The sequence below is a fragment of the Pan troglodytes genome, chromosome 7 (assembly GCF_028858775.2).
Source record: "Pan troglodytes isolate AG18354 chromosome 7, NHGRI_mPanTro3-v2.0_pri, whole genome shotgun sequence".
Lineage (NCBI taxonomy): Eukaryota > Metazoa > Chordata > Mammalia > Primates > Hominidae > Pan > Pan troglodytes.
Window position 1 is genome coordinate 134,819,580 of NC_072405.2, and position 25,513 is coordinate 134,845,092.

At 39.4% G+C, this 25,513-nt stretch overlaps 1 protein-coding gene across 18 annotated transcripts in view; it reads right to left on the reverse strand.

Moving 5' to 3' along the window:
* TATDN1 (TatD DNase domain containing 1) overlaps positions 1–25,513 on the reverse strand; it is a 64,372-nt gene that overhangs the window by 16,044 nt on the left and 22,815 nt on the right. For 8 of the 18 annotated variants that reach the window (XM_054657475.2, XM_054657471.2, XM_063816555.1 and 5 more), the window contains 8 exons: positions 24,703–24,846; positions 24,562–24,604; positions 17,422–17,507; positions 17,293–17,333; positions 12,968–13,040; positions 12,532–12,643; positions 4,107–4,177; positions 2,464–2,590 (listed from right to left, as the gene is read on the reverse strand). In XM_054657475.2, coding sequence (XP_054513450.2) covers positions 2,464–2,590; positions 4,107–4,177; positions 12,532–12,643; positions 12,968–13,040; positions 17,293–17,333; positions 17,422–17,507; positions 24,562–24,604; positions 24,703–24,846 — 697 coding nt within the window. Of the gene's footprint in view, positions 1–2,463; positions 2,591–4,106; positions 4,178–12,531; positions 12,644–12,963; positions 13,041–17,292; positions 17,334–17,421; positions 17,508–23,544; positions 23,658–24,561; positions 24,605–24,702; positions 24,847–25,513 lie in introns of all 18 variants that reach the window. The other 10 variants (XM_063816556.1, XM_063816554.1, XM_063816558.1 and 7 more) reach the window with 3 other exon arrangements.

Genomic DNA, 25,513 nt, shown 5'->3' on the forward strand with positions numbered 1-25,513 from the left:
CCTTTGCTTAAGGTGTTTGTTTGTCTTTCTCTGGCCTAACTCCCAGTCATGGGTAAACAACTGAAATGTCACCTTGGTATAACTCTCTCCTGTTTCCCCTCAAAGCAGACAGTTGATGTGCCCCATGGTCCTGGTCATAGAGTCCTACTTGTATAACAGCACTACTATCTTGGACTCTGTCTGCTTATGTGCTCCAGGAGGGCAGGGGTCCTCACCTGACTCACTGAATGCCTTATCTAAAGTGCCAGGCACAGTGTACCTATTCATCTGGTGGATGGATAAAGACAGGGACTGTCTTGGTTCTTCTGTGTAGCCTTAGTAACTTGTACCTTTCCTGACATGGCAGGGGCTCCAAAACATCTGTTGCAAACAATGTATATCTAAAAGACCTCTATAAAAATAATTAGAATGTAAAACTGTTAACAGAATGGAGGTTGAGAAAATGACTTTGCAAGTAGCAATTAACTTGCCAACTCATAATTAGCAGTAGATTAGAGGATTGTGTATTTTTTAAATGTGGTTTAAATCTTTTCAGCTTGCAGATGCTAGATTTTCCTAAGCTCTGCAACTAACTGAAGAACAAGTATTGATGAAGCCTTCGCAGTTCTTTTTTTTTTTTTTGAGATGTATTTTCACTTTTGTCGCCCAGGCTAGAGTGCAATGGTGTGGTCTCTGCTCACTGCAACCTCCACCTCCCAGGTTCAAGCGATTCTCCTGCCTCAGCCTCCTGAGTAGCTGGCATTACGGGCATCCGCCATGACGCCTGGCTAATTTTTGTATTTTTAGTAGAGATAGGATTTCACCATGTTGGCCAGGCTGGTCTCGAGCTCCTGACCTCAGGTGATCCGCCTGCCTTGGCCTCCCAAAGTGCTGGGATTACAGATGCGAGCCACCATGCCTGGCCAGCCTTCATAGTTCTTAAACAGTCTACATTTAAAAACAGCTTGAAATTTTGTCTTGCAAATATATAGCTAAAGTCAACAGCTATAATCTTACATAAGATTAAGGAAATATAAAAAACTTACTTGGATACACTGTTGGCAACTACTTCCTTAAGCTGGCTGCTGTCAAAATACCAGTTTCTTTTCTCTAGTGTCCTTTTAGTTCCCCCAAAAATTGGCTGGGTGTGGTAGCTCACGCCTGTAATCCTATCACTTTGGGAGGCTGAGGTCAGGAGTTTGAGACCAGCCTGGCCAACATGGCAAAACCCCATCTCTACTAAAAATACAAAAATTAACTGAGTGTGGTGGCATGTGCCTATAGTTCCAGCTACTTGGGAGGCTGAGGCAGAAGAATTGCTTGAACCCAGGAGGCGGAGATTGCAGTGAGCCAAGATCACTCCACTGCACTCCAGCCTGGGCAACAGAGCAAGATGGTCTCAAAAAAAAAAAAAAAAAAAAAAAAAAGATTTAGAAATACTGTCTCATCACTGAATTTGCAAGTACTTACATTTCTTTATTTTTTTAAATTTTCTTTATTTCTTTAGAGACAGGGGTCTCCCTATGTTGCCTGAGCTGATCTTGAACTCCTGAGCTCAAGCAGTCTTCCAAGTAGCTGGGATACAGGCGCAGGCCACCATGCCTGGCTGCTTCAGTTTTAAAGACTTTGTCAGCTCAAGCATGTTAATAAAGGAAAAGAACCTTTCAAACATATTTTTATAGAATAATTCTTCACTGTTCTTATCTGGCTTATCTTCTAATACTCTTTTCCTGTTAAAAACTACTGAAAAAGAAGATGGTGCATATGCAATGAATAGTCTTAAAAGCAACAACCTATTTTGTTTTCTTTTTTACCCCTCATGAAGACACAGTACCAATTAGTTTTTGTGAATGTGTTATAAGTATGCCCAATTGTCTGAATTGGTAAATCATATAAGACTGATATAATCTAGATTAATTTAAATTATCTGTTTGTGCAAACAAAAGAAATTGGATTATGTACCCATTAAAATGATATAACCACCTTCTCCTGTTTGTTACCTTTACAGCTCTTTGACAGATGGGTAATAGCCCCTCTTTTCACTTGTGCTATATATATCACCATTTAAAAGATGATTCTGATCTGCTGCTTTTTTAGGAAATAAAACGCGCTAAAGTCCCACCCCCTTTGATTGGAAAAAGGGGGTAGGAAAAAAGGGGTTTGTCCTTAAGATCACTTATCCTTTTGTTCTGAGGCTTAAAGAAATGTGTTATTTCTTAGATTTATAGAGGCTGTCAAATCATTTAAATCCAAAATATTCTGCTAAGGCTTTCTTGTTACCAAAGAGTAGCAGGAAGCTGCAGTGAGAATGGAACTTAAACCAGGTATGCAAATTCCTCCAAATCACTGCATTAATATGGTGGTCTTGAACCTGAACTTCACTTGGATTTTGCAAAATTTTAATTCTGTCCCTTGCGTTAATTTTATAAGTGGCATCTGGTGGTTAACTAATGATTTTGAAGACCATGAAAGCAAAATACTCACATTATATGGCAGGGTTCATTTCTGTCTTTTAAGCAGTGCCCACTTTCCCACTTCTTTTTGGTAGGAAATGCAGTTCTTATATATTTTGATCCAGCATGTGTACTTTTGACTCCACACCAAGGTGCATCTAGTTAAGCAAAGAAAGTGTCTCGTAAAGGGTTTACATTTTTAAAAATTTTTTATGACCATTATCTAATATATAACCTCTAAATGATAAACCATGATTCAGCTTCCAAAATGGCACAGTTATTGCAACAGAAAACAGTTCTAAGAAAAGCACAAGATAAAATCTTGAATTGCATCTTAAATACCTTCTAAGACTCACTTCTATTCCTTTTTTCTGCTAACATTGTTGGTGTGCAGCATGCTTTAAAAAAAAGACCTAAACCTTAAATACAATTGTATAACAACATGAAAACATTTAAGTTAAACAGTTTTTTTTTCAGTTTTCAAAATCTTTTTCGCTATGCATGTAGTGAGGTTTGCATAAGTTAAACAAATTTCTATCTCTACTGAATGTGAAACTGGTTTTGAATATTTTTTAATAAAGAATTACACATTTTGCAAGCATTGTACTTTTAATCAAATATTTTGTTTTCCTGACTGCCCAAGGAAATGAATGTGATTTCTCCAGAATGGCTCAGTCTTGACTTTCCTAAAGTCCATGGTATAAGGAGAGCCTTGACAGGGTTTAGATAAAAGTTTTAGCTTTTCACCTTATTATTTTTTTGAGACGGAGTCTCACTCTGTCTCCAAGGCTGGAGTACAGTAGCACAATCTCGGCTCACTGCAACCTCTGCCTCCCGGGTTCAAACAATTCTCGTGCCTCAGGCTCCTGAGTAGCTGGGACTACAGGCAAGTGCCACCACACCCAGCTAATTTTTTGTATTTTTTTGTTTGTTTGTTTTTTTGAGACTGAGTTTCGCCCTTGTTGCCCAGGCTGGAGTGCAATGGCGTGATCTTGGCTCACCGCAACCTCTGCCTCCTGGGTTCAAGCAATTCTCCTGCCACAGCCTCCTAAGTAGCTAGGATTACAGGCATGTGCCACCATGCCTAGATAACTTTGTATTTTTAGTAGAGATGTGGTTTCTCCATGTTGGTCAGGTTGGTCTTGAACTTCTGACCTCAGGTGATCCGCCCACCTCGGCCTCCCAAAGTGCTGGGAATACAGGCGTGAGCCACCGCGCCCGGCCTCACCTTGTTTTAAGAGGCAACGGATTCTAAAATTCTTATACTAAACCAATATAAATTGTTGCACTGTACAAAGTGCTGTAGAATTAAGCCATTATAAAGACACTGTGTAAACAAAATTCTGAACAGATTTTGAAACTTGGAAGTGTGATGTGCTTAGTCAAGACCCCTTGTTTAGCTAAGTACTCGTAACTACAACCTCCTGAGTTATATTCTGGCATCTCATTTTCTAAGTGCTTAGACATAGTAAACTTCTAAATTGAAAAAAGTCATTTGCATATGTTTTTCCATTAATAACCCCCAAAGATCTTCTGGAAAACATAATTGTTGAGGTTGAGCATGCTGTTTTAAAATACTTGTTCACTTAAAGTTTGAAGTCAAATTTCTTTCTCCAGCTTTCCTTTTTGTTTGGTATGGTTTAATATGAAACAAAGTTCTGAAAACAAACTTACCTGTCTCAATCATTAATTTTTCACTAGGAATTGACTTCAAAACTTCCAAATTAGCTTCAGTTTTCAGTGAGCTTAAAAAAAGTGTATACATATATTTATTTTAAAAGGCAGCAATTAACGAATACCTTTTTTCATATCACAACTTGTCCAAAATGCTACAAAACCAACCCAAAACCCCATAACATTTTGTTTTCAGTATACTTTGGAAAGTATTTGCACACCTCCATGCTTCAACAATCCAGATTAACATCTATTTTAACCCAATCTGCCTTCCGGGAATGCAATTTTCCATGCTTATTAGTTGGTTTCCAATAGCGTTCTGTATCAGTCTAAGTAAAATTTAACTTTTTAAAAGAATTCATCTGCTTCTGAGTAATTTGCGTAACTTAGAGGTGCTTCTAAGGCTGTAAACGTTCATTTCCTCAATTTTCCATTTTTAGCCCAAGACAGATTCTTCACTCTACTTTAGCAGAATTATGTATCTGCACCCTTGCCATGGTTTCTTTGTAGGATGAACTCTATTCCTTGAATCTGGCGTTGGCCTCAAGACTTGCTATGGCTGCCTGTGGCAGCCTCTATCAGCCAAAACCCAGCTGACTCAAAGATCCATGAATGCAAACATAAATGCTTCCTGTAATGTGGCAGTGAGGTTTGGGATGGTGTAGCATATAATGTGATGACAACTAATACTGTTCTTATATTACTTTAAAAACACAATTTCTCTAATCACAAATTTATTTTAAATTAATTTTTAGAGCAGTTTTAGGTTTACAGCAATAAAAAGTACAGAGATTCCCCAACCATATGCTCCCACTCTCAAAATTCTACACCATAGTGGTAGGTACGTTTATCATTGATGAACCTACCTTGACACAAAACTGTCACCCAAAACCCACAGTTTACATCAGGGTTCACTTGGTGTCATGTGTTCTGTGGGTCTGGACAAATATGCAATGACACGTATCTACCATTGTGGTATCATACTGAATAGTTTCACGGTCTTAAAAATCTGTGGTCTGCCTATTCATCCCTCCTTCCCTCTAACCCCTTATCTTTCGACAGTCTCCATAGTTTTGCCTTTTCCAGACTGTCACATAGTTTGAATTACACAGTATGTAGTCTTTTTCAGGCTGCCTTCTTTCACTTGTAAATACACATTAAAATCCCATGTTTTTCATGCTTGATAGTTCATTTATTTTGGCACTGAATAATATTCCACTGGACATACCACAGTTTATCCATTCACCTACTGAGGAACATCTTGGTTGCTTCCTTATGTAGCATTTTTAATTTCAGCATTACAAAGAATTTAAGATACACATTAAATTAGGTAATATGGACCTCTCATATAGTTATCACCCAGCCCCATCAATCAATACATGGCCAATCCAGTTCCATCCACTTACCCCTATCCTCTCCTGTATTATCTTAAAAGGAAATTCCAGATGGACAGTTTTAATATTTATTTCAGCATTTAATTCAGGATGTTTCAGCATGTGTCTCTGAGCATAAGGATTCTCTTTAAAAAATGCAACCACAATACTACTATCTTGTTTAAGAAAAACCCAAATCTTCTAGTATTCAAATTTCCAGTTGTCTCAGTGGCATACATTCTAAGTTTGATTAAATTAGGACACAAATGAGAGGCCCACATATTGCAATTGGTCATTGTCTTCTGAAGTCTCAACTTATTAAAATCTCCTGCATCTTTTCCCCCTTCAGATTTATCTGTTGAAGAAACCAAGCTGTTCACGCTGTGGAGTGCCCTAGTCTTGATTTTGCTGATTTCATCTGCGTTGCAGTTTCACAGGTTCCTCTGCCCTCTGTATTTCCTTCTTCTTTTTTTTTTTTTTTTCTTTTGAGATGGAGTCTCACTCTGTTGCCCAGGCTGGAGTGCGTTGGCAAAATCCCAGCTCGCTGCAACATCCACCTCCCAGGTTCAAGCAATTCTCCTGCCTCAGCCTCCCAAGTAGCTGGGACTACAGGTGCCTGCCACCACGCCCGGCTCATTTTTGTATTTTTAGTAGAGAGGGGGGTTTCACCATGTTGGCCAGGCTGGTCTCGAACTCCTTACCTCAGGTGATCCACCTGCCTTGGCCTCCCAAAGTGCTGGGATTACAGGCACAAGCCACCGTGACCAGCCTGCTCTCTGTATTTCTTATAGAAGATCTAGAGTACCATCTACAGGCTGGATAGGATTTGGGTTGGATTTTTTGTGGGGAAGACTATTTCACAGGTGGTGGTGTGATCTTTCATCCACAGGCGTATATCTGGTGGTATTTTTGTGATCTAAGGCAGCCATGGATGCCCAATGCATAATTCACCAGGAGCTAGAAAATGCTGATATAATTCTATCAGCCCTTTACTTATTAGAGTACTTCCATAAAAAGAAAATTCTCTATGTCTACTACTTGATTGCTCAAATATATGTAGTTTGTATAAAAAAAAATATGTATCTTTCTGTCAAGTGTTGATTCCCTAGCTTCGTCCAATGGTGCTATTACTTTAACATCACCATTTATTTATAATCTTTAAGGAGCTCTTATTCTTTTGTGTTCTTTTAGCATTCTGTTCATATTTCATGTCTGTAACATCTCAAATCCCACTATGTTGGGTCTCACTGGGGTTAGTTTTTCTATTTATCTTGGCCTTTTTTCTTTCATGCTTCTGGTTCACCTCATTTGTCTGGTGGTCCTTGGATATCCATTTATATTTTGGGAGGTTGCTAGTGTTGCATTTCCTTTGCTTTTGTGAAAGCAGGCCTGTTTTACTGCCAGTTCTCTTCTCCTAGTGGGGATTCTTAGTGGGACCTTCTTGTGGGAGTGGGTATATTATGAAACTTCATTTAAAGCTAACAGTATAGGGAGCTAATTGTTAGGCTCATGGTTCTCTAAATGCTTTTCTTTGGGGACTGATGTAAGCACTCCAAGCACTAGTCCTCACCATACAGTTTTTTCAATTTTCTTAAGAAAACCCCCACCCCCGGCCCCTGTGTAAATGTTTACTGCTTTTGTCCTCTATGCGCAGGAGTGGATATGGGAGTGAGATCTTTTCTCTATATAGGCCCTCAATTAATCATCATTTCTAGTCCGATTTCACACTAATTCTAGGCCCAAAGCCCCCCTATTGGATTTTGCTAGACTTGCTCCCATCTCTTCTGAGGCCCCTTAGTGGTATAATCTAAGCTTTCTCTTTCAGTTTCACCTGTCTTCAGAAATCTACAGAACAGACGGAGTCTCTCACTATCACCTGGGCTGGAGTGCAATGGTGCAATCTCGGCTCACTGCATCCTCTGCCTCCCGGGTTCACACAATTCTCCTGCCTCAGCCTCCCAAGTAGCTGAGATTACAGGCGCACACCACCACACCCAGCTAATTTTTTTTATTTTTAGTAGAGACAGGGCTTCACTATGTTGGCCAGACTGGTCTCGAACTCCTGACCTCGTCATCTGCTGCCTCAGCCTCCTGAAGTGCTGGGATTACAGGCATGAGCCACTGTGCCTGGCCTCTTTTTTTTTTTTTTTTTTTTAAATTTAAGAGATGGGGGTCTCATTATGTTGCCCAGACTGGTTACGCCTACAGCTCTAGCTACTGAGGATGCTGTGGCAGGACCATCACTTGAACTCCTGAGCTCACCCAACTACAGAACATTTCTTAGCAAAACTCTGGCCCTTTTTCTTTGCTATTATAGATTCTTTCCTTTTTCAATATCTATAATTTTATTTTAGTAGGATTTTAGGAGGGGTGGGTGAGATGTCATTAGTTTGACATTAAGTAGCAATTAGTGCTCTCTAGAAAAACAAAATTCTTATTTTCAGCCAGCTTGGTCAATACAGATATTTTCTAAAATATATTGATGTGCTTGGTATGGATAGTATATTTAGAACTTTTCACTAAATTTTCAGATTATTTGTATTTTTGATCTCACTAAATCATGTCTGATTAACTTAATATTCTTCTGTGTCTATTCTATGACTGTAAAATTTGCCCAAATATATATACTAATAAACATTTTAAATACAAGCCAGTATTTCTATTTAATAAGGCTTCCCATTTAGTGATGAGCAACTACACGATTCTGAAGTCAAGTTTGAAATACATCTTCCCATTTTCTTTTTTTTTGAGATGGAGTCTCACTCTGTCGCCCAGGCTGGAGTTCAGTGGGTGATCTCAGCTCACTGCAAGCTCCGCCTCCCGGGTTCACGCCATTCTCCTGCTTCAGCCTCCCGAGTAGCTGGGACTACAGGCGCCCGCCACCACACCCGGCTAACTTTTTTGTATTTTTAGTAGAGACAGGGTTTCACTTTGTCAGCCAGGATGGTCTCGATCTCTTGACATTGTGATCCGCCCGCCTCAGCCTCCCAAAGTGCTGGGATTACAGGTGTGAGTCACTGCGCCCGGCCCCCATGTTCTTTTTTTTTTTTGAGACACAGTCTGCTCTGTCGCCCAGGCTGGAGTGCAGTGGCATGATTTCGGCTCACTGAAACCTCCGCCTCCTGGGTTCAAGTGATTCTCCTGCCTCAGCCTCCCGAGTAGCTGGGACTACAGGTGCCCGCCACCATGCCCAGCTAATTTTTGTATTTTTAGTAGAGATGGGGTTTCACCATATTGGCCAGGCTGGTCTTGAACTCCTGACCTTGTGAACCACCCACCTTAGCCTCCCAAAGTGCTGGGATTACAGGCGTGAGCCACAATGCCTGGCCATCTTCCCATTTTCTTGGGGGAAAAATTCTAATTTAACTTTTAGGAACCAAAGACTTTATGTAATATGCTACTATAAGTGGATTAAGTTATCATACCTCAGAGACTCAGATTAAGATGATAATGAATTAGATTTGAAAATAAGAATATAAACATCCACTTTAATGACTAACCTATTAATTCTGAAGCTAATATTAATGTAGGAGAAAAGAATCTTTTGTGATTAGCTTAAAGTAACATCATAATGAACTCAAGATCATTTAGAAATATCTAAGACAGGAGCCAGGTACAGTGGCTCATGCCTGTAATCCAAGCACTCTGGGAGGCAGAGGCAGGTGGATAGCTTGAGCTCAGAAGTTTGAGACCAGCCTGGGCAACATGGTGAAACCCCATCTCTACAAAAAGTACAGACATTAGCCAAGCATGGTGATAGGAGCTTGTGGTCTCAGCTATTATACTTGGGAGGATCGCTTGAGCCCAGGAGGTCAGGGCTACAGTAAGTCGTCCAGCCTGAGAGGCAGACTGAGCCCTGTCTCAAAAAAAAAAAAAAAAAAAAAAAAAACACAAAACTAAGAATTATGGTTTTAAGTTGGTAAAATAAAGATCTTCTACCTCCTTCTCTTAAAAAAAAAAAAAAAAAAAAAACCAAACTTACAAGGAGAAAACCAGGATTTTTAAAAATGAAACTAGGAGACATATGTTACCCCAAATCACAACATATAAAGCTGAAAGTGGACAGAGAAATGATAAAAGACCAGTGTTTAAGTGCCAAGTAACTTAAATGCTATGTGCCTGGAAAGAAAGACAAACAAACCTAGAAGTAGATACAGTCCCTAGAAAGTGGAGTAAGGCAGGGACTGAAATGGAGATTGTTTGAGAAAACTCCAAGAGAAGATGGTGTTCCTAGGTTATGTATCTGTGACTTGGTGCAGAGAAAGAGGTGCTGGGTCTCAAGAGAACCCACATCAGAAACAGTTGGAGAACAACAAGCACAGAGGAGTACAGGCGTCAGGCAGAGGCCTGAGCATGGAGACTGGGGCAGCCCACTAAACAGTGAGATCCTCTAACCCATCCTGCTCCAAAACACTGTCAGGGACATTTACAAACCCCTTCCCTCCACTGTTCCCCACTTTTCCAGCAGAGAACACAGGATCCCTTTCTGGAGAAACTGAACCAACCCAGAAAAAGATCTCTACAAACTGACATTTGGGAATCCCTAGCAAAAAGTCAGTTGGCCATCTGAGCCTGCCAGTTGCTGGAATGCCTTCTAGAGAGCTTCCAAATGGCTTTTTTTTTTTTTTCTTTTTTTAAATAGACAGTGAAGGACTGCCTGACATTTGAAGAAAGTTTCCATCATCACAGAGACCAAAGGAAAGAAGAAAAGGTGACTGTGAGGAAACAAATGCAGGAAGACAAGCAGAAAGTAACTTTAAACTATAATTCATGTCTTTAGAGAGATGAGAAGACACTGCAGTATAAAAATAGAGTATTCAGAAATTGAAAACAAAAGTTGAAGTAAATTTCATAAAAAGGGTTACAAAATATAGCACTTTTTTTGGAAGGAGGGAAACAATGGAAATAGAATAAAAAGAATACGAGTTATCAGTCTAGTATGCCCAAGAAAAGAACAGAAGAGAAAAATCAAATTCCAAGGACGGGTAAAGATGTGCCCCCCACTGGAAGGGCTAATGAAAAAGCAACACCAGGAGTGATGAAAACCATCAACACACATCTTTGTGAAATTTCACATCAGAGATGAAAAACTAAAACCTTTCACAAGAGAAGAAAACTAGGTCACAGGTAAAGGATTAGGAATCAGAGTAGCAACTTTTCATCAACACTGGAACCTACTGATGGGACGGTATAAATTCTCAATGAAAATGATTTCTGATCTTGAATTTTATTCAAGAGAACTATCCATTGAAAGTGGGGGGCTGGGTGTGGTGGCTCACACCTGTAATCCCAGCACTTTGGGAGGCCAAGACGGGCAGATCACGAGGTCAGGAGGTCGAGACCATCCCGGCTAACACAGTGAATCCCTGTCTCTACTAAAAATACAAAAACAAAAAAACTAGCCAGGCGTAGTGGCGGGCACCTGTAATCCCAGCTACTCGGGAAACTGAGGCAGGAGAATGGCGTGAACCCGGGAGGCGGAGCCTGCAGTGAGCCAAGATCGTGCCACTGCACTCCAGCCTGGGCGACTGAGTGAGAGTCCCTCTCAAAAAAAAAAAAAAAAAAAAAAATGTGGGGTTCTCTCCCCTTTCATTAACTATCCAGGCTAACTTGTAAGAGGAAGAGCAGAAAAAAAATTCATTTTCAAAATGGGAAGATGTATTTCAAACTTGACTTCAGAATCGTGTAGTTGCTCATCACTAAATGGGAAACCTTATTAAATAGAAATACTGGCTTGTATTTAAAAGAAACTTAATTCCCATGAAAACATCCTCAGAGGATGTTATAGAATGTGTTCCACTAAAACAAACACGCAAGGAATACATGGGATCTAAAAATAGGAACTAATCCAAATTGAAACACATGGAAGAGTCTGCAACTGACGGAACTATTAGATTATCTACATAGGTTTGCTCATGTGGTATACTGTGCTTAACATTTCTTTTCTTGTACTACTTTTTGTTTTCCTGGATTAACCTCCCTCATATTTTTATTTACTTGGCTTTCTTAAACTTGAAGCCCAGCCTAGGCACATAGCAAGACCCTGTCTCAACTAAAAATTTAAAAAATAGCCAGGTGTGGTGGCATGCACCAGTAATACCAGCTACTCAGGAGGCTGAGGTGGGAGGGTTGCTTGAGCCTGGGAGGTCAAGGCTGCAGAGTTGTGATCATGCCACTGCATTCCAGCTTGGGCTACAGAGCAAGCAAGTCCCTATCTTTAAAAAGAAACCAAAAAACAAAAAACTTGAAACCCTCTCATACTTGGCATAGCACTGTGAAATTATATACTTATATAGGCATAATAAGGAAACAACATTTATATAGACATAATAATGAAAACATTGAGTATGCATATAACCAAAAATTCTGAAATAACGACATTGAGAGTGATATGCAGAGAATGGAGGTAGGGGATTAGTACGGGATGTAAGAACTAATGTGCTCATATACCCCAATGAGAATAGACAAAGGGGATGAATCAAGAGACAATAGTATATGGATATTATTTAGAAATATGGTGACAAATAGCAAAATTGTTGCTGCTACAAAAGCTGACTTGGGGTAAGGTCATGCTGGGGGGACTCTGATATTTGTTCATATCTGTTAGTACTACTTGACTTTTTAATCTCTATGCATATATTCCCTTGCATATTAATTAATTTTAAAGTTAATTAAACCATTAATTTAAATATGAAAGCATCTTAGACATTTAAACTCTGAACTCTAGAGCAAATACATAATTCCATGATTCTATTTCCCTAGATTTTAGTCAAAAATAATGCAATTGGAAACATAATAATTTTAAGGGTATGAGACAATGAAGAAGGACAGAAACTCCTATACTATTTTGCAACTGATTTAATGGGCTACACTGACATCCTGTGAAAAGTCACTGGTAGAAGCTCTTACATATGTGACAAAACCAACCCAGAGACCTAGCTGTGCTAGCTGACTGTACTGAGTGTGTGAAGTTTAGTGTGGTATAACAGCAGAAAGATCACAGAGTGAGAAGCCAGAGGACATGGGTTCTCATACTTGGAGAAACTCTATACCTGTTTCCTAATTTCTTTGAGCCTCGGTTTCTTTGCCTGCAGAGATGTATGACTGTCACAGAATAAACCGTTCGTCCATAGTCAGATATGACGTGTATATGTATACATAATGCTGTGAACACATGTTTTCAAGGGATCAAATGACCTGAGAATAAATTGGATTACCAGAGAAAGCCAGCTGCAGATCTCAACACAAAATTGTTTTCCATTATTAGAACATAATGTAGTAGTCTATAACTTTCGAGCTTTAACTTTTAATAGTAATGTACTGTTTAATTTCTTACATAAATAATTACTGAAATTCCCAGCAAAGATCAATGCAAACACACACAAACTTTAATGAAAATAAATCTTCATCAGCAATTCACTGTAAGACAATTTAAGAAATCTGCTTAAATAAAAGTTAAAAACCAAAGCAACCTAAGAACGTACCAACCATTAAATCCTATATAAAGATCCAAGTCAATCAAAGCAGCTGCTGCTTCCTTGGTACCATCAAATGAATGCACCTGGGGACATACAGTTATAAGTTTATTACAATAATTACTCTTTAAAATTCTAAGTAACATTAATAAGACTTTGTAGGCAAAAATATAGATCCCTGTAAGTTTTTGGACCTCAGGGTTTCAAAGGTGGTAGTCGCTATAATTTTTATTTTCATATTATTTTTCACAATTATAACCTGTCATCATCTCCAGTGACATGATGCAAAACGTTAGCTGCCGAGAATTTCTCTCTTTAGAGTGGCAGTGTTGCTGTCTCTGCACTAGCATTAGTGCAGAAGCTCCAGGAAGGGGTTTAGGAATAGACATATTCTTAGGCAAAAACATGAGGAAAGCTTAGTAATTTTATGGCACTATTTAAAAGAATTTCTAAAATACTGATGAATTTTCTGTTAGAGGATACTTTTTTTTTTTTTTTTGAGATGGAGTTTTGCTCTTGTTGCCCAGGCTGGGGTGCAATGGCGCGATCTTGGCTCACTGCAACCTCCAACTCCCTGCTTCAAGAGATTCTCCTGCCTCAGCCTCCTGAGTAGCTGGGATTACAAGCATGCGCCACCACGCCTGGCTAATTTTGTATTTTTTTTTTTTAGTAGAGATGGGGTTTCTCCATGTTGGTCAGGCTGGTCTTGAACTCCCGACCTCAGGTGATTCGCCCGCCTCGGCCTCCCAAAATGCTGGGATTACAGAGGTGAGCCACCGCGCCTGGCCGAGGATAATTTTTGTGGAAGAGAAATTACTTTTAAGAGGCAAGGCTGGGCCAGGCGCAATGGCTCACACCTGTAACCCCAGCACTTTGGGAGGCTGAGGCTGGTGGATCACCTGAGGTTGGGAGTTCGAGACCAGCCTGACCAACGTGGAGAAAACCCATCTCTACTAAAAACACAAAATTAGCTGGGCATGGTGGCGCATGCTTGTAATCCCAACTACTCGGGAGGCTGAGGCAGGAGAATTGCTTGAACCTGGAAGGCGGAGGTTGCGTTGAGCTGAGATCACATCATTACCCTCCAGCCTGGGCAACAAGAGTAAAACTCTGTCTCAAAAACAAAAACAAAACAAAAAAAGAGACAAGGCTGAAGAAATTCTTATAAATGGGTGAGACTGTTGCTTAAAAAGCATAAACCGTAATCTCAGCAATTTGGGAGGCCGAGGTAGGCAGATCACAAGGTCAGATCAGCGAAACTGTCTCAAAAAAAAAAAAAAAAGCATAAACCATTATATAATCAATAATATCAGCTTAGCAAGCAGAAGGGATTGAGATGCTATTTCTCTCCTTCAAAGATATAGGGGTCAAGACATAGTTTTCATAGTTTGGATGTATTTATATAATCAAAAACAACATATAACAACAGCCCTCCTTTAAAAAGTAGGGTCACCTAAACAAGTGACATCACATTACTACTGAGTCCAGAGAGCCTGAATACACTATGGATAACATATTTCTCAACAATAAAGAAGCCTGCATTACACAGCTGCCTGCATTATTCTTTCCTTCACCATTTCCAGCTGACTAGAAAAGATGCCCTCCATTAATATCGAAATCATTTTAAAAGTGACTCCTCATAAACCATTTCAGAAAACTAGTTATTAATTATTTGGCAATTTCTTTTTTGGTAAAAGTCAAACATTTAGGTTGGATTTGTTGTTGCTTTTGTTAATTTTAAAAACTATTAATAGAACCCAAGTAAATTCTTATTTAGAAATAGGCTGGGCATAGTGGCTCACATCTGTAATCCCAGCACTTTGGGAGGCCGAGGCAGGTGGATCGCTTGAGGTCAGGAGTTCAAGACCCACCTGGCCAACATGATGAAACCCTGTCTCTACTGAAAATACAAAAATTAGCCAGGTGTGGTGGTGCGTGCCTGTAGCCCCAGCTACTCGGGAGGCTGAGGCAAAAGAATTGCTTGAACTTGGAAGACAGAAGTTGTGGTGAGCCAAGATTGTGCTATTGCACTCCAGCCTGGGTGACAGAGCAAGGCTCTGTCTCAAAAAAAAAAAAAAAAAAAGAAAAGAAATAAAGCAAATGGGCTGAGAGGTAGAGTCTGAAGGTTAGGATAAATACTACTAATAATCCCAACAGCATTAGTTAAAACTAAAACCCCTCTCAATTCTTAAGTACAGTTCCTACAGGATAAATTACAGAGTAAGTAAAAACAGGAAAAAATTACAGAGTTAGTACAAACAGGAAAAAAGTGCACAGTAATATTAACATTACAGCAATGCAGGATGCATACATATTACTAGTAGTATAAATGAGGCAGAGGTTGAACTTAGAGAATATGCATAAAACTGTCAACGTCAGGCCGCATGGGAATGCAAGTGCTTGGTGCTATTTCCTCTTTCCTTAGCAGGCATAGTGTAACTGTGATTTAATCTACCTGGATTACAGTTCTTTTGCTAGACACAGTCACTCACTGAGTCACTCTCCTGAAATTGCATATGAATATATGTATATCTGAGCATTTTTCTAAGGCAGGTTTCCAAAGGAGTCCATGATCAAAGAGACTAAAAATCATGGCTGGGCAAGGTGGCTCATGCCTGTAATCCTAGCACTTTGGGAGGCTGAGGGGGGAGGATCATGAGGTCAAGAGATCGAGACCATCCTGGCCAACATGGTGAAACCCCGTCTCTACTAAAAATACAAAAATTAGCTGGACGTGGTGGTGTGCACCTGTAGTCCCAGGTACTTGGGAGGCTGAGGCAGGAGAATCGCTTGAACCCAGGTGACGGAGGTTGCAGTGAGCTGAGATTGTGCCACTCCACTCCAGCCTGGTGACAGAGCGAGACTCCATCTCAAAAAAAAAAAAAAATCACTGCCATAGATATCGGAGGTATGTGGTTAGCAGATAGTATTTATGGGAAATGTCTCCAGAATAATGACTAAAATGGCTATATCAGAGAAGTGTTTAGTGCAGAATGCAAATTACAGAAAGGAGAATGACTCTCTAGATCAGAATAGTAGGTGAATACAGCGGACAAGAAATGAGAAAGGCAAACCTAAAACAAATGGTAAAATATTTCAAAACATAAAAATTAGTTTATATTTGCTCAAAATTTGGATGGAAGAACATTAAAGAATAGCTGACAGAAGAGACGAAGAATATCATGCACAGCATTAGGATGTGTAGAAGTGAATTCAAGGGCCAGGCACAGTGGCTCAAACCTGTAATCCCAACACTTTGGGAAGCCAGGGTGGGCAGATTGCTTGAGTTTAGGAGTTCGAGATCAGCCTAGGCAACATAGTAAAACTTCATCTCTACAAAATATACAAAAAAATTAGCTGGCCATGGTGGCACATGCCTGTAGTCCCAGCTACTTGGGAGGCTGAGGATGGCTTGATCCCGGGGAAGCAGAGGTTGCAGTGAGCTGAGATTGTGCCACTGCACTTCAGCCTGGATGACAGAGCCAGACCCTTTCTTAATAACCAAAAAACACACACACACACACACACACACACAACAAAAAACAAATTTCACAGGGTTTTCTTGTGAATGGAATTCTGTACGCATTCTTGTACTTTGAACAAAGGAACTGTAATTAAAACTGATTTGTGTTTATGCCACACCTGGTCCATAAATTCAACAGTAAATTTACATGTCTTTCAAAGGATGGGAAAAGAAGCTCCTAATTCTATTGAATGGAATTCTGTACGCATTCTTGTACTTTGAACGAAGGAACTGTAATTAAAACTGATTTGTGTTTATGCCACACCTGGTCCATAAATTCAACAGTAAATTTACATGTCTTTCAAAGGATGGGAAAAGAAGCTCCTAATTCTATTGAATTCTATCTAATTCCTATGTTTTTCTTTGTTATTCCTTTTTAAAAAAAATTTAAATGTTGACATCTGAATTAGGGGCCATCCTTAATAACCAAGATGCTTTGTGTGTCACATAAATGTTAAGTATCCCTTATCCCAAGTGTGTGGGACCAAAAGTGTTTCATATTTCAGATTTTTTCAGATTTTGGAATATCTGCATATACATAAAAAGAAATCTTTGGGAAGGGACTCAAGTCTAAACATGAAATTCATTTATGTTTCACATACACCTTATACCACACCCTGAAGGTAAATATTTTAAATAATTTTGTGCGTGAAACAAAATTTGTGTACAATGAATAATCAGAAAGCAAAGGTGTCATTATCTCATGCCAGTGCTTAAAAAGGTTCAGATTTTGGAGCATTTTGTACTTGGGAGTATTTTGGATTTTTGGATTAGAGATGTTCAACCTGTATTAAAAATGACTATTTTATACTTACCACTCCCCCTACACACCGATCTCTATTTCTTTTCATTATGTCTGTGAATTAAAAACAAAGAACTTTTAGCAAATAGCTTGATTTCTACAAAATTCTTAAGTTCTGAATGAGACTTTGGTTTTAACTCACCCAAAAATTCAGCATGTGAGTTTCGACAATGAAGAAACATTGGTAATTTTGTTTGTTCTGACAGTTCAAACTGTTTTTCAAAATATCTGCATAATGCAAAAAAAAATTCTCATTACAAATTGTATTTTAGCATGAGGAAGGTAATGATGTCAAAAGACCTTTTAAATTAAAGGTATTTAATTCTCTAGAAATTACAGGACAAAAATCATGAATATTTAAAGCACATCAGGCTTATCAAAGGGCTTTTATAACTTACAACTTCTGGAAAGAAATACTTCATTTTCTGGGCTTACAAAATTATCTGGGCCCTTTAATTTTCAGAAAGTAACACCACTGGCCCCTTGCCACTGGGAGCACCATCAGTGGGAGTCAACTCACCAAGCGAGAAGCCCAGGAGAGCTTCATACTGCATGCTAATCTATTCCATTTTGCAACCAGTTTTTTATGTGCTGTTGTAAAAGAAGTTATTGCCACTGGGCAAAATGAACAAGGTTTCCCTCAAAAATGAAATCTAAGTATTTGCTAAACAGCAAATAACTCAATTATGCTGTTAAAAAAAGAAAATTACATGATAAAGTGGTAGCCCTGAATATCTTAAAGAGTACTTGATAAGAAGGTTTTTCCAAGTACCAGATACCATTGTCTCATTTGATCCTCAAAATAACCTGAGTATAAAAGCTGGTGTCAGAGAGGTGTAGTACTTTGTCCAAGATAACAATACCTGGCATGGCCAACTTGGAACCAGAACTTCACTGCTCTAATTCCAAGTCCCAGCCTAAACGACAAAAACCTGTTACGTTTTCGAGAAGCTTCCTTCTGGTCCCGGAGTATAATGACAATATTCAGAGGATACAATGAATGTTCATTCTGTTTGTCTTTTCACTTCAACACAGTGCTCCCCCTTGTTCTCACAAATGGTAGGTTCAACTGAATCAGGATAACAGGTGGCTTATTATTTTCTTAAATGGGCTTACCTCTTCTAAGCACTTTAATTTGGGGAAACAATTTCTCTGTTTAACTTAAGCCTCTCTTGCTATATTTTTCTATATCATATTTCCTGATGTGCAGGACTATTTTACCCCCTTTGCTCTCTTGAAAATGCTAAATTTTAAAATTAGAAATAGAAATGTACTTCTTAAGAAGCAGTCTTCAGGCCGGGCGTGGTGGCTCACACCTGTAATGCCAGCACTTTGGGAGGCCAAGGCGGGTGGATCACTCAAGGGCAGGAGTTCAAGACCAGCCTGGCCAGCATGGTGAAACCTCGTCTCTACTAAATATACAAAAATTAGCCGGCGTGTTGGCACATGCCTGTAATCCCAGCTATTCGGCAGGCATGAGAATCTCTTGAACCCAGGGTCAGAGGTTGCAGTGAGCTGAGATTGTACCACTGCACTCCAGCCTGGGTGAGAGAGCAACACTCTGTCTCAAAAAAAAAAAAAAAAAATTAAAAATTAAAGAAATAGAAATAGTCTTCCTAAAATAGGTGGTCTATGTCTGTATTACCAAATGTTTGGGTTTTAAAATCTCCTTTTCAGATTCTGCTGGGTTAGAATAAGCAAAAATATTTTCCTTTCATTAACAAAGTGCTGAAATTTTGCAGTGTAGGAAATATTAACGACAACTTGGACAAAAAGAGATTTTAATAATATAACCAGTCACTATTTCCATAACCTCTAAAGTAAACCAAATGTCAGCAGTTAAGTGTGCGCTAGTCATTATGTCAACTTTACTAATATATTTGGCTCTGACTACACACAGCAGGCGGTACTCTTCATTGTGTGCACTGCTCCACGCTGTACTGGTTATTTTTTCCACACACAATTCCATGGACCAAACCACATGACCAAGCTACAAATTCACAATATCTAACGGTCGGATGGAAAATTAGCTTCCTATAGGAATGTAGGCAAAAGTACAGTTTATGAAAATAACAGAGGCCAGCTGGGTGTGTGGTTCAAGCCTGTAATCCCAGCACTTTGGGAGGCTGAGGTGGGCGGATTGCTTGAGCTCAGGAGTTCGAGACCAACCTGGGCAACATGGTGAAACCCCATCTCTACAAAAAATACAAGAATTAGCCAGGTGTGGTAGCATATGCCTATAGTCTCAGTTCTTGGGAGGCTGAGGTGGGAGGATTGCTTGAGCCTGGCGAGGTCAAGGCTGCGGTGAGCCATGATCACACCACTGCACTCCAGCTTGGATGACAGAGTGAGACCCTGTCTCAAAGAAAAAAGAAAAAGAAAATAACAGAAGCCCAAGCAATGGGCCCACAGAATTTTACATAATTCAAGAAAAGAAAGGTCCCTGAAGCCATGCTAGCTACGTATCATAAAGAAGCCATGTGGTAAAAAAAATTATTCCTAATGATACAAATTGAGGATAACTACTACTGAACATCAAACGACTATTATCTTTAGAGAAGAAAAACCCGCCATGGTAACTAGAAATAACTGTATAAGTTACAGGGTAGGAATTGGCATCTATTAAGAGACTTCTCTGCCTGTTTTACTCATTTATTATTTTTTTAAAGTTCATAAATGAAAATAATTTTCCACTTGAGTTATTTGCTCATCTTAGTGAAGCTTCTGATTTTATTACTGCTTCTTACAGTTGAGGTTTAACTATCTAACGACAAGAGCTGGAAAAGTTCAGCTTCAGGAGCAGTTGTTATTAATTAGGATCAAGGCAAATCCAAAAAGCCCAGTGAGTTTCATGGGTATACCTCAACACAAGTAGTAATCCCTCCTCTGTAAGCTGCTTGATGGCAAGATGGCCTCAATTGCTCATCTCTAGGGTCCCCTAAATCCCCAAAGGATTGTTTTAAAATCTTCTTGTTGTAGTTTTTAAGACCTGCACAGTGTTAACATTTTAAAGCCCCAAGAAAAATGCCCAAAGCAAATTCCTCCTACCCAAGAGAACAGAGCTCTAAATTGCAACAAGGAAAGGAGTGTAGCATAAGGCCAGGAAATTGAAAATACAGGGTATGGCTTAAAGGATAAATTTTCCATAAGTAGATCAGGCCTTTCCTTGTTTTCACTCTTTGTTTCTCTTTCTTAGTCTTTAAAAAATACTTTTTCCAGAAAAGGTCTAGGTACTAAAACGAGAAAAAAGTATTAAAAAAAAAAAAACTTTTAAAAGTTCCAAACAAAAACAATAGCTAGCATCTTCCTTTAGGGTGGTAATTATTTCTAGTATGAGGAATGTAACAACAGCCAAGATTGTGCACATACTCTGCATGATTCATGTCACTATGGGCTTTATGCGCCTTATGTTAAGAAAGGTAGGCAGCAATCTCCCCATTTTAAAGGGGATGCACAAAGGGATGAAGTGACACCAAAGGCAGTTGTAAATCTCACCCAAAGATCTGCTGATTCCAAAGCTCATCCTTTTAACATGGTCATACACCGTCTTCACTTACCATTATTTTTCAGACACTACATCTATTGTATATTAATTTTTCTGTCTTGCCCCCTAATTTTCTATTATTCTTTTCTCATACCTCTCCTTTTTCCTGACTACATATTTACTTAAAAACAAATCATGGCCGGGTGCAGTGGCTCATGCCTGTAACCCTAGCACTTTGGGAGGCCGTGGTGGGCGGATCACTTGAGGTCTGGAGTTCGAAACCAGCCTGGCCAACATGGTGAAACTCTGTCTCTACTAAAAATACAAAAAAATTAGCCAGGCATGCTGATGGGCACCTGTAATCCCAGCTACTTGGGAGGCTGAGGCAGGAGAATTGCTTGAACCTGGGAGGCGGAGGTTGCAGTGATCTGAGATTGCACCACTGCACTCCAGCCTGGGGGACAGAGTGAGACTCCATCTCAAAAAACAAACAAACAAACACAATCATACACTGGTTGTTCCAGATGGTAGAAAAGTGCAGACCAAAATCTGAAGTCTTCCAAAAATAAACCCAATAGTGAAAGCTGAATTATAGGCTTTTTATCCATGCTGCTCAAAGGGAATAAAAAAGAAAAGAACCTTCCCTCTGTATTAAATATTCAACAGACATTTACTAAGTGCCTACCATGTGCTGAGAGTACTGTGCTAAGTGCTATGGAACTGTCACATGAGTAAGACTTGGTGTGTGCCTTTGAGGAACTCAAAGACACCTGTCTGTTGTGGGGAGGAAGGGATAATGAAAACCCATTTCTGTACAACATGGTAAGTGCTGAAACAAGTAGAGTGCTGTGTATACAAAACAGATTGCATGCTGTGAGTATATGCTAGGGGAAAAGGAGTGAGGGGCAGAGAATGTGGGTATTTGTTTCCTTAACAACAATCAAAATGTGATTGTTACTAGTGTGTCTTTTTTTTTTTTTTTGAGACGGAATCTTTCTCTGTTGCCCAGGCTGGAGTCCAATGTCACGATCTCGGCTCACTGCAACCTCCTCCTCCCCAGTTCAAGCAATTCTCCTGCCTCAGCCTCCCAAGTAGCTGGGATTACAGGTGCTCGCCACCACGCCTGGCTAGTTTTTGTTTTTAGTAGAGACAGGGTTTCACCATGTTGGCAAGGCTGGTCTTGAACTCCTGATCTCAGGTGATCGGCCTGCCTTGGCCTCCCAAAGTGCTGGAATTATAGGCATGAACCACCGCACCCGGCTGTTTTTTTAACCAAGTCATTTGATGTTTTATTATTAAAATTTTAAAAATCTCAAGTAGAACTGCCTATCTTATCAAAATTTCCTCCTACTTCAGTTTGTCATTAGCTTATCCACTCTGGAAGAAGCCGGTGTCATATGCTGTCACCTTAGAGCATCCCCCAGAAAGTCAGTCCTTCCCTCTGCTGTTCACACACTTTAGTGACAGCACTTCCAACCTATTTTAATTATTTATGTCCTCTCTTGGAAAAAGTCTTATTCTTCTTTGTATCATGCTGAGGAGGCACTTGGTAATCATTTACTGAATGTAGTTTGAACCTCTCTGTTAGCAATTAACGCTTGGCATGTGAGTTCAAGCACAAGCTGTGATATGCATATTCTAAGATCAGACGCTATTCTGATGATGGTGAAGAATCTTCAGAACAGTTAAATTAAACTGATACTGTCAATGTTTTCGATTAACCCCAAAAGTGAATTTAAAGTATTGAGGTTGCATTTTAGAATCAGTTCTAACTCATTTTGGATGAAAAGTCATATGGGCAAAAAAACACGGGGGCTCTGCCATTGCCCTTGCTTGTCATAACACAGTCTATTAGACTTACAAGGCTTATCCTGACCAAAACCAGACATGAAAGTTGAGGAATATGATATCTGGGCTTAACCTAAATAACTATTAAAGAGAACTGTTTTTCTATTTCAATGTGAACATGAGAACTTTTAAGGTTAAGTGAGCTGGCCTACATAATATTCGACAGAGGTATAGGGCTTTAGTAACCCTGCTAGTAACCACATGAATGTCCCTGAAAGGCACAGCAAATAATATACCACAAACTAAACAGTTCTACAAGGGATGTACAAATGAGCGACCTAAAAGAGAGAGTAGGTATCCACAGAGCATTACGTTAACCCATCCTATTCTACTTGGTTATAGATCTTCACACTTCAGAACTTTGGAGCTTGAGGTCTAGGGTATGACAGACTCCACTAGTAGATCTGCTCCTCCCCAAAGTGATTTTCAACCAGGGGGTACATATCAGAATCCCATTTGTGGGGAGCAGGGAGGGAAGGGGGAGGAAGTACACTTTCCTCATGTGTAATTTAAAAAAATCCCTTCAGGCCATCAAGTCACTGGCTTAATCATATGATCATATCACCATATGACAAAATTATTAATTGTTAAATATTATGATATAGCTGGATGGTATCTTAAGAGAGAATCTGATCCTAATTCTTCTTTGTGTATAAGAAACTAAGGAGGACAGAGGATTGTTTATTCTTAAAGGTCTCTAGGGACAGATACTCTACCTTATTCATATTTCTGCATACTATGAGTTCTCGGCAGTGGCTGGCACACAGTGCTCCATAAATATTTGTTGAATGGATGAATAAATTAACCCCCTTTAGAAGCTCAGTCTAATGTTTTATCATTTTCATAATTAAGATGTTTTTGAAATTCAACAAAATGCTTACGTTTTAAATTCAGACTGTGACCTAAATTTTCTTTTCAATCTATAACACTCACCCACCAGTATGATGACAGGAGCTCCAAATTTAGCTCCAGGCAATGGGTTACAGGAAGTCCTGCAGGGTCGTGAGCTTTGGAGTTTTCTCAGCAGCCACCATTCAACATGGCTCCTATTAAAGGAATCTCACAGTTCCAAACTAGCAATATCCAATGCCCAGCAAGAGTAAAATAAGCTTTTCTAGCTTTGGTGATTGATCCTATAATACTTTTGTGGGTTTTTTGTTGCTGGTTTTTTTTTCAGAGACGGAGTCTCCTTATGTTGCTCAGGCTGGTCTGGAACTCCTGAGCTCAAGCAATTCTCCTGCCTCCGCCTCTCAAACAGCTGCGACTACAGACGCACGCTGCTGTGCCTGGCTTGTAATACACTTTTAATATCCTTTGCTCTTAAATTATATCTCCCAATTTGGGAGGCCGAGGCGGGTGGATCATTTGAGGTCAGGAGTTTGAGACCAGCTTGACCAATATGGTGAAACCCAATTTTTACTAAAAACATAAAAATTAGCCAGGCATGATGGCACATGCCTGTAATCCCAGCTACTCGGGAGGCTGAGGCAGGAGACTCATTTGAACCCAGGAGGTGAAGGTTGCGGCGAGCTGAGATCACACCACTACACTCCAGCCTGGGCGACAGAGAGAGACTCTGTCTCAAAAAACAAAACAAAACAATCACATTCCCCAAAATAATTTAATTCATTCCATTGGAACTGTTCACGTATGAATGCGTCTGTTAAACAAGCAAACAGAAAATGTAAAATCTCTATCATGCAAAACTCATCCCTAATTTCTACCATTACAATAAAATTAAATGGTTAATCAACCAGGGAACTATGTGCTTCCATTCCTTATGAATTACATGCAAGTATGCATGGAATTTGTTTCACTTACTTTTGATATACAAAGGGAAAAACAAAAATATCCTCATGCTTAATCCAACTATACTCTCACCTGATACAAGATATTTTAAAAATCACTCATGATTTTACAATAATTTGTAAAGTCAACAAATTTCCTTACTTGAGTTGAGTATCTTTGGGACAAAACTGCAGTCGGTCAAAATCTTTAAAAAGATAAAGAAGAATAATTACTCCTAACTTATACAGAACAAATTACTTATTTTCAAACAATGTCATTCTAAGAGGCGAGGCTGGCACTCACCAAGTCCACATTCTCCTATTGCCACAACTTTCCCTTTATTGTTTTCAGCAAGATTTAGCAACTCCTTTAAGTAAAGATCAGGGTTATTCTTTTCAAATTCACCACATCTTGTAGGATGACATCCAACTGTACTGAAAAACATATCTAACAGAAAATAATGTCTTAGGATTATTTTCAAAGTATTTTCTCATATTTATATTAATTATGATATTTAGAGGATATCAAGTAATTTCAACTGGTTTTCAACAATGGCAATAAATTACTCAAATTATAAGAACTGCATTATGTTAATCATATGACAATTTTTAGAATACCTAAACAAAGTAGGATATGAATATGAAAATTGCTTTAATGTATTAATAAAATAATTCAACTTTTTCTAAAGCTTGGCATTTAGGGCTGTAGAATGCAAAGTGAAATTTTTTTTTTTTTTGAGACAGGGTGCCACTGTGTCACCCAGGCTGGAGTGCAGTGGTGCTATCACAGCTTACTGCAGCCTTGACCTCCTGGGCCCAAGTGATCCTCCCACCTCAGCCTCCCACGTAGCTGGGGCTACATACGCATGCCACCACACCTGGCTAATTTTTAATTTTTTTTTTTTGGTAGAGACAGGGTTTCGCTATGTTGCCCAGGCTGGTCTCGAACTCCTGAGCTCAAGCGATCCACCTGCCTAGGCCTCCCAAAGTGCTGGGATTACAGGCCTGAGCCACCATGACCAGCACTGATTTTATCTTTTATATTCACCATTCATGTGACTAACTTGATTGGTATATTTTTGTTTGTTTAACACCTATTCCTCCATTATTGATTC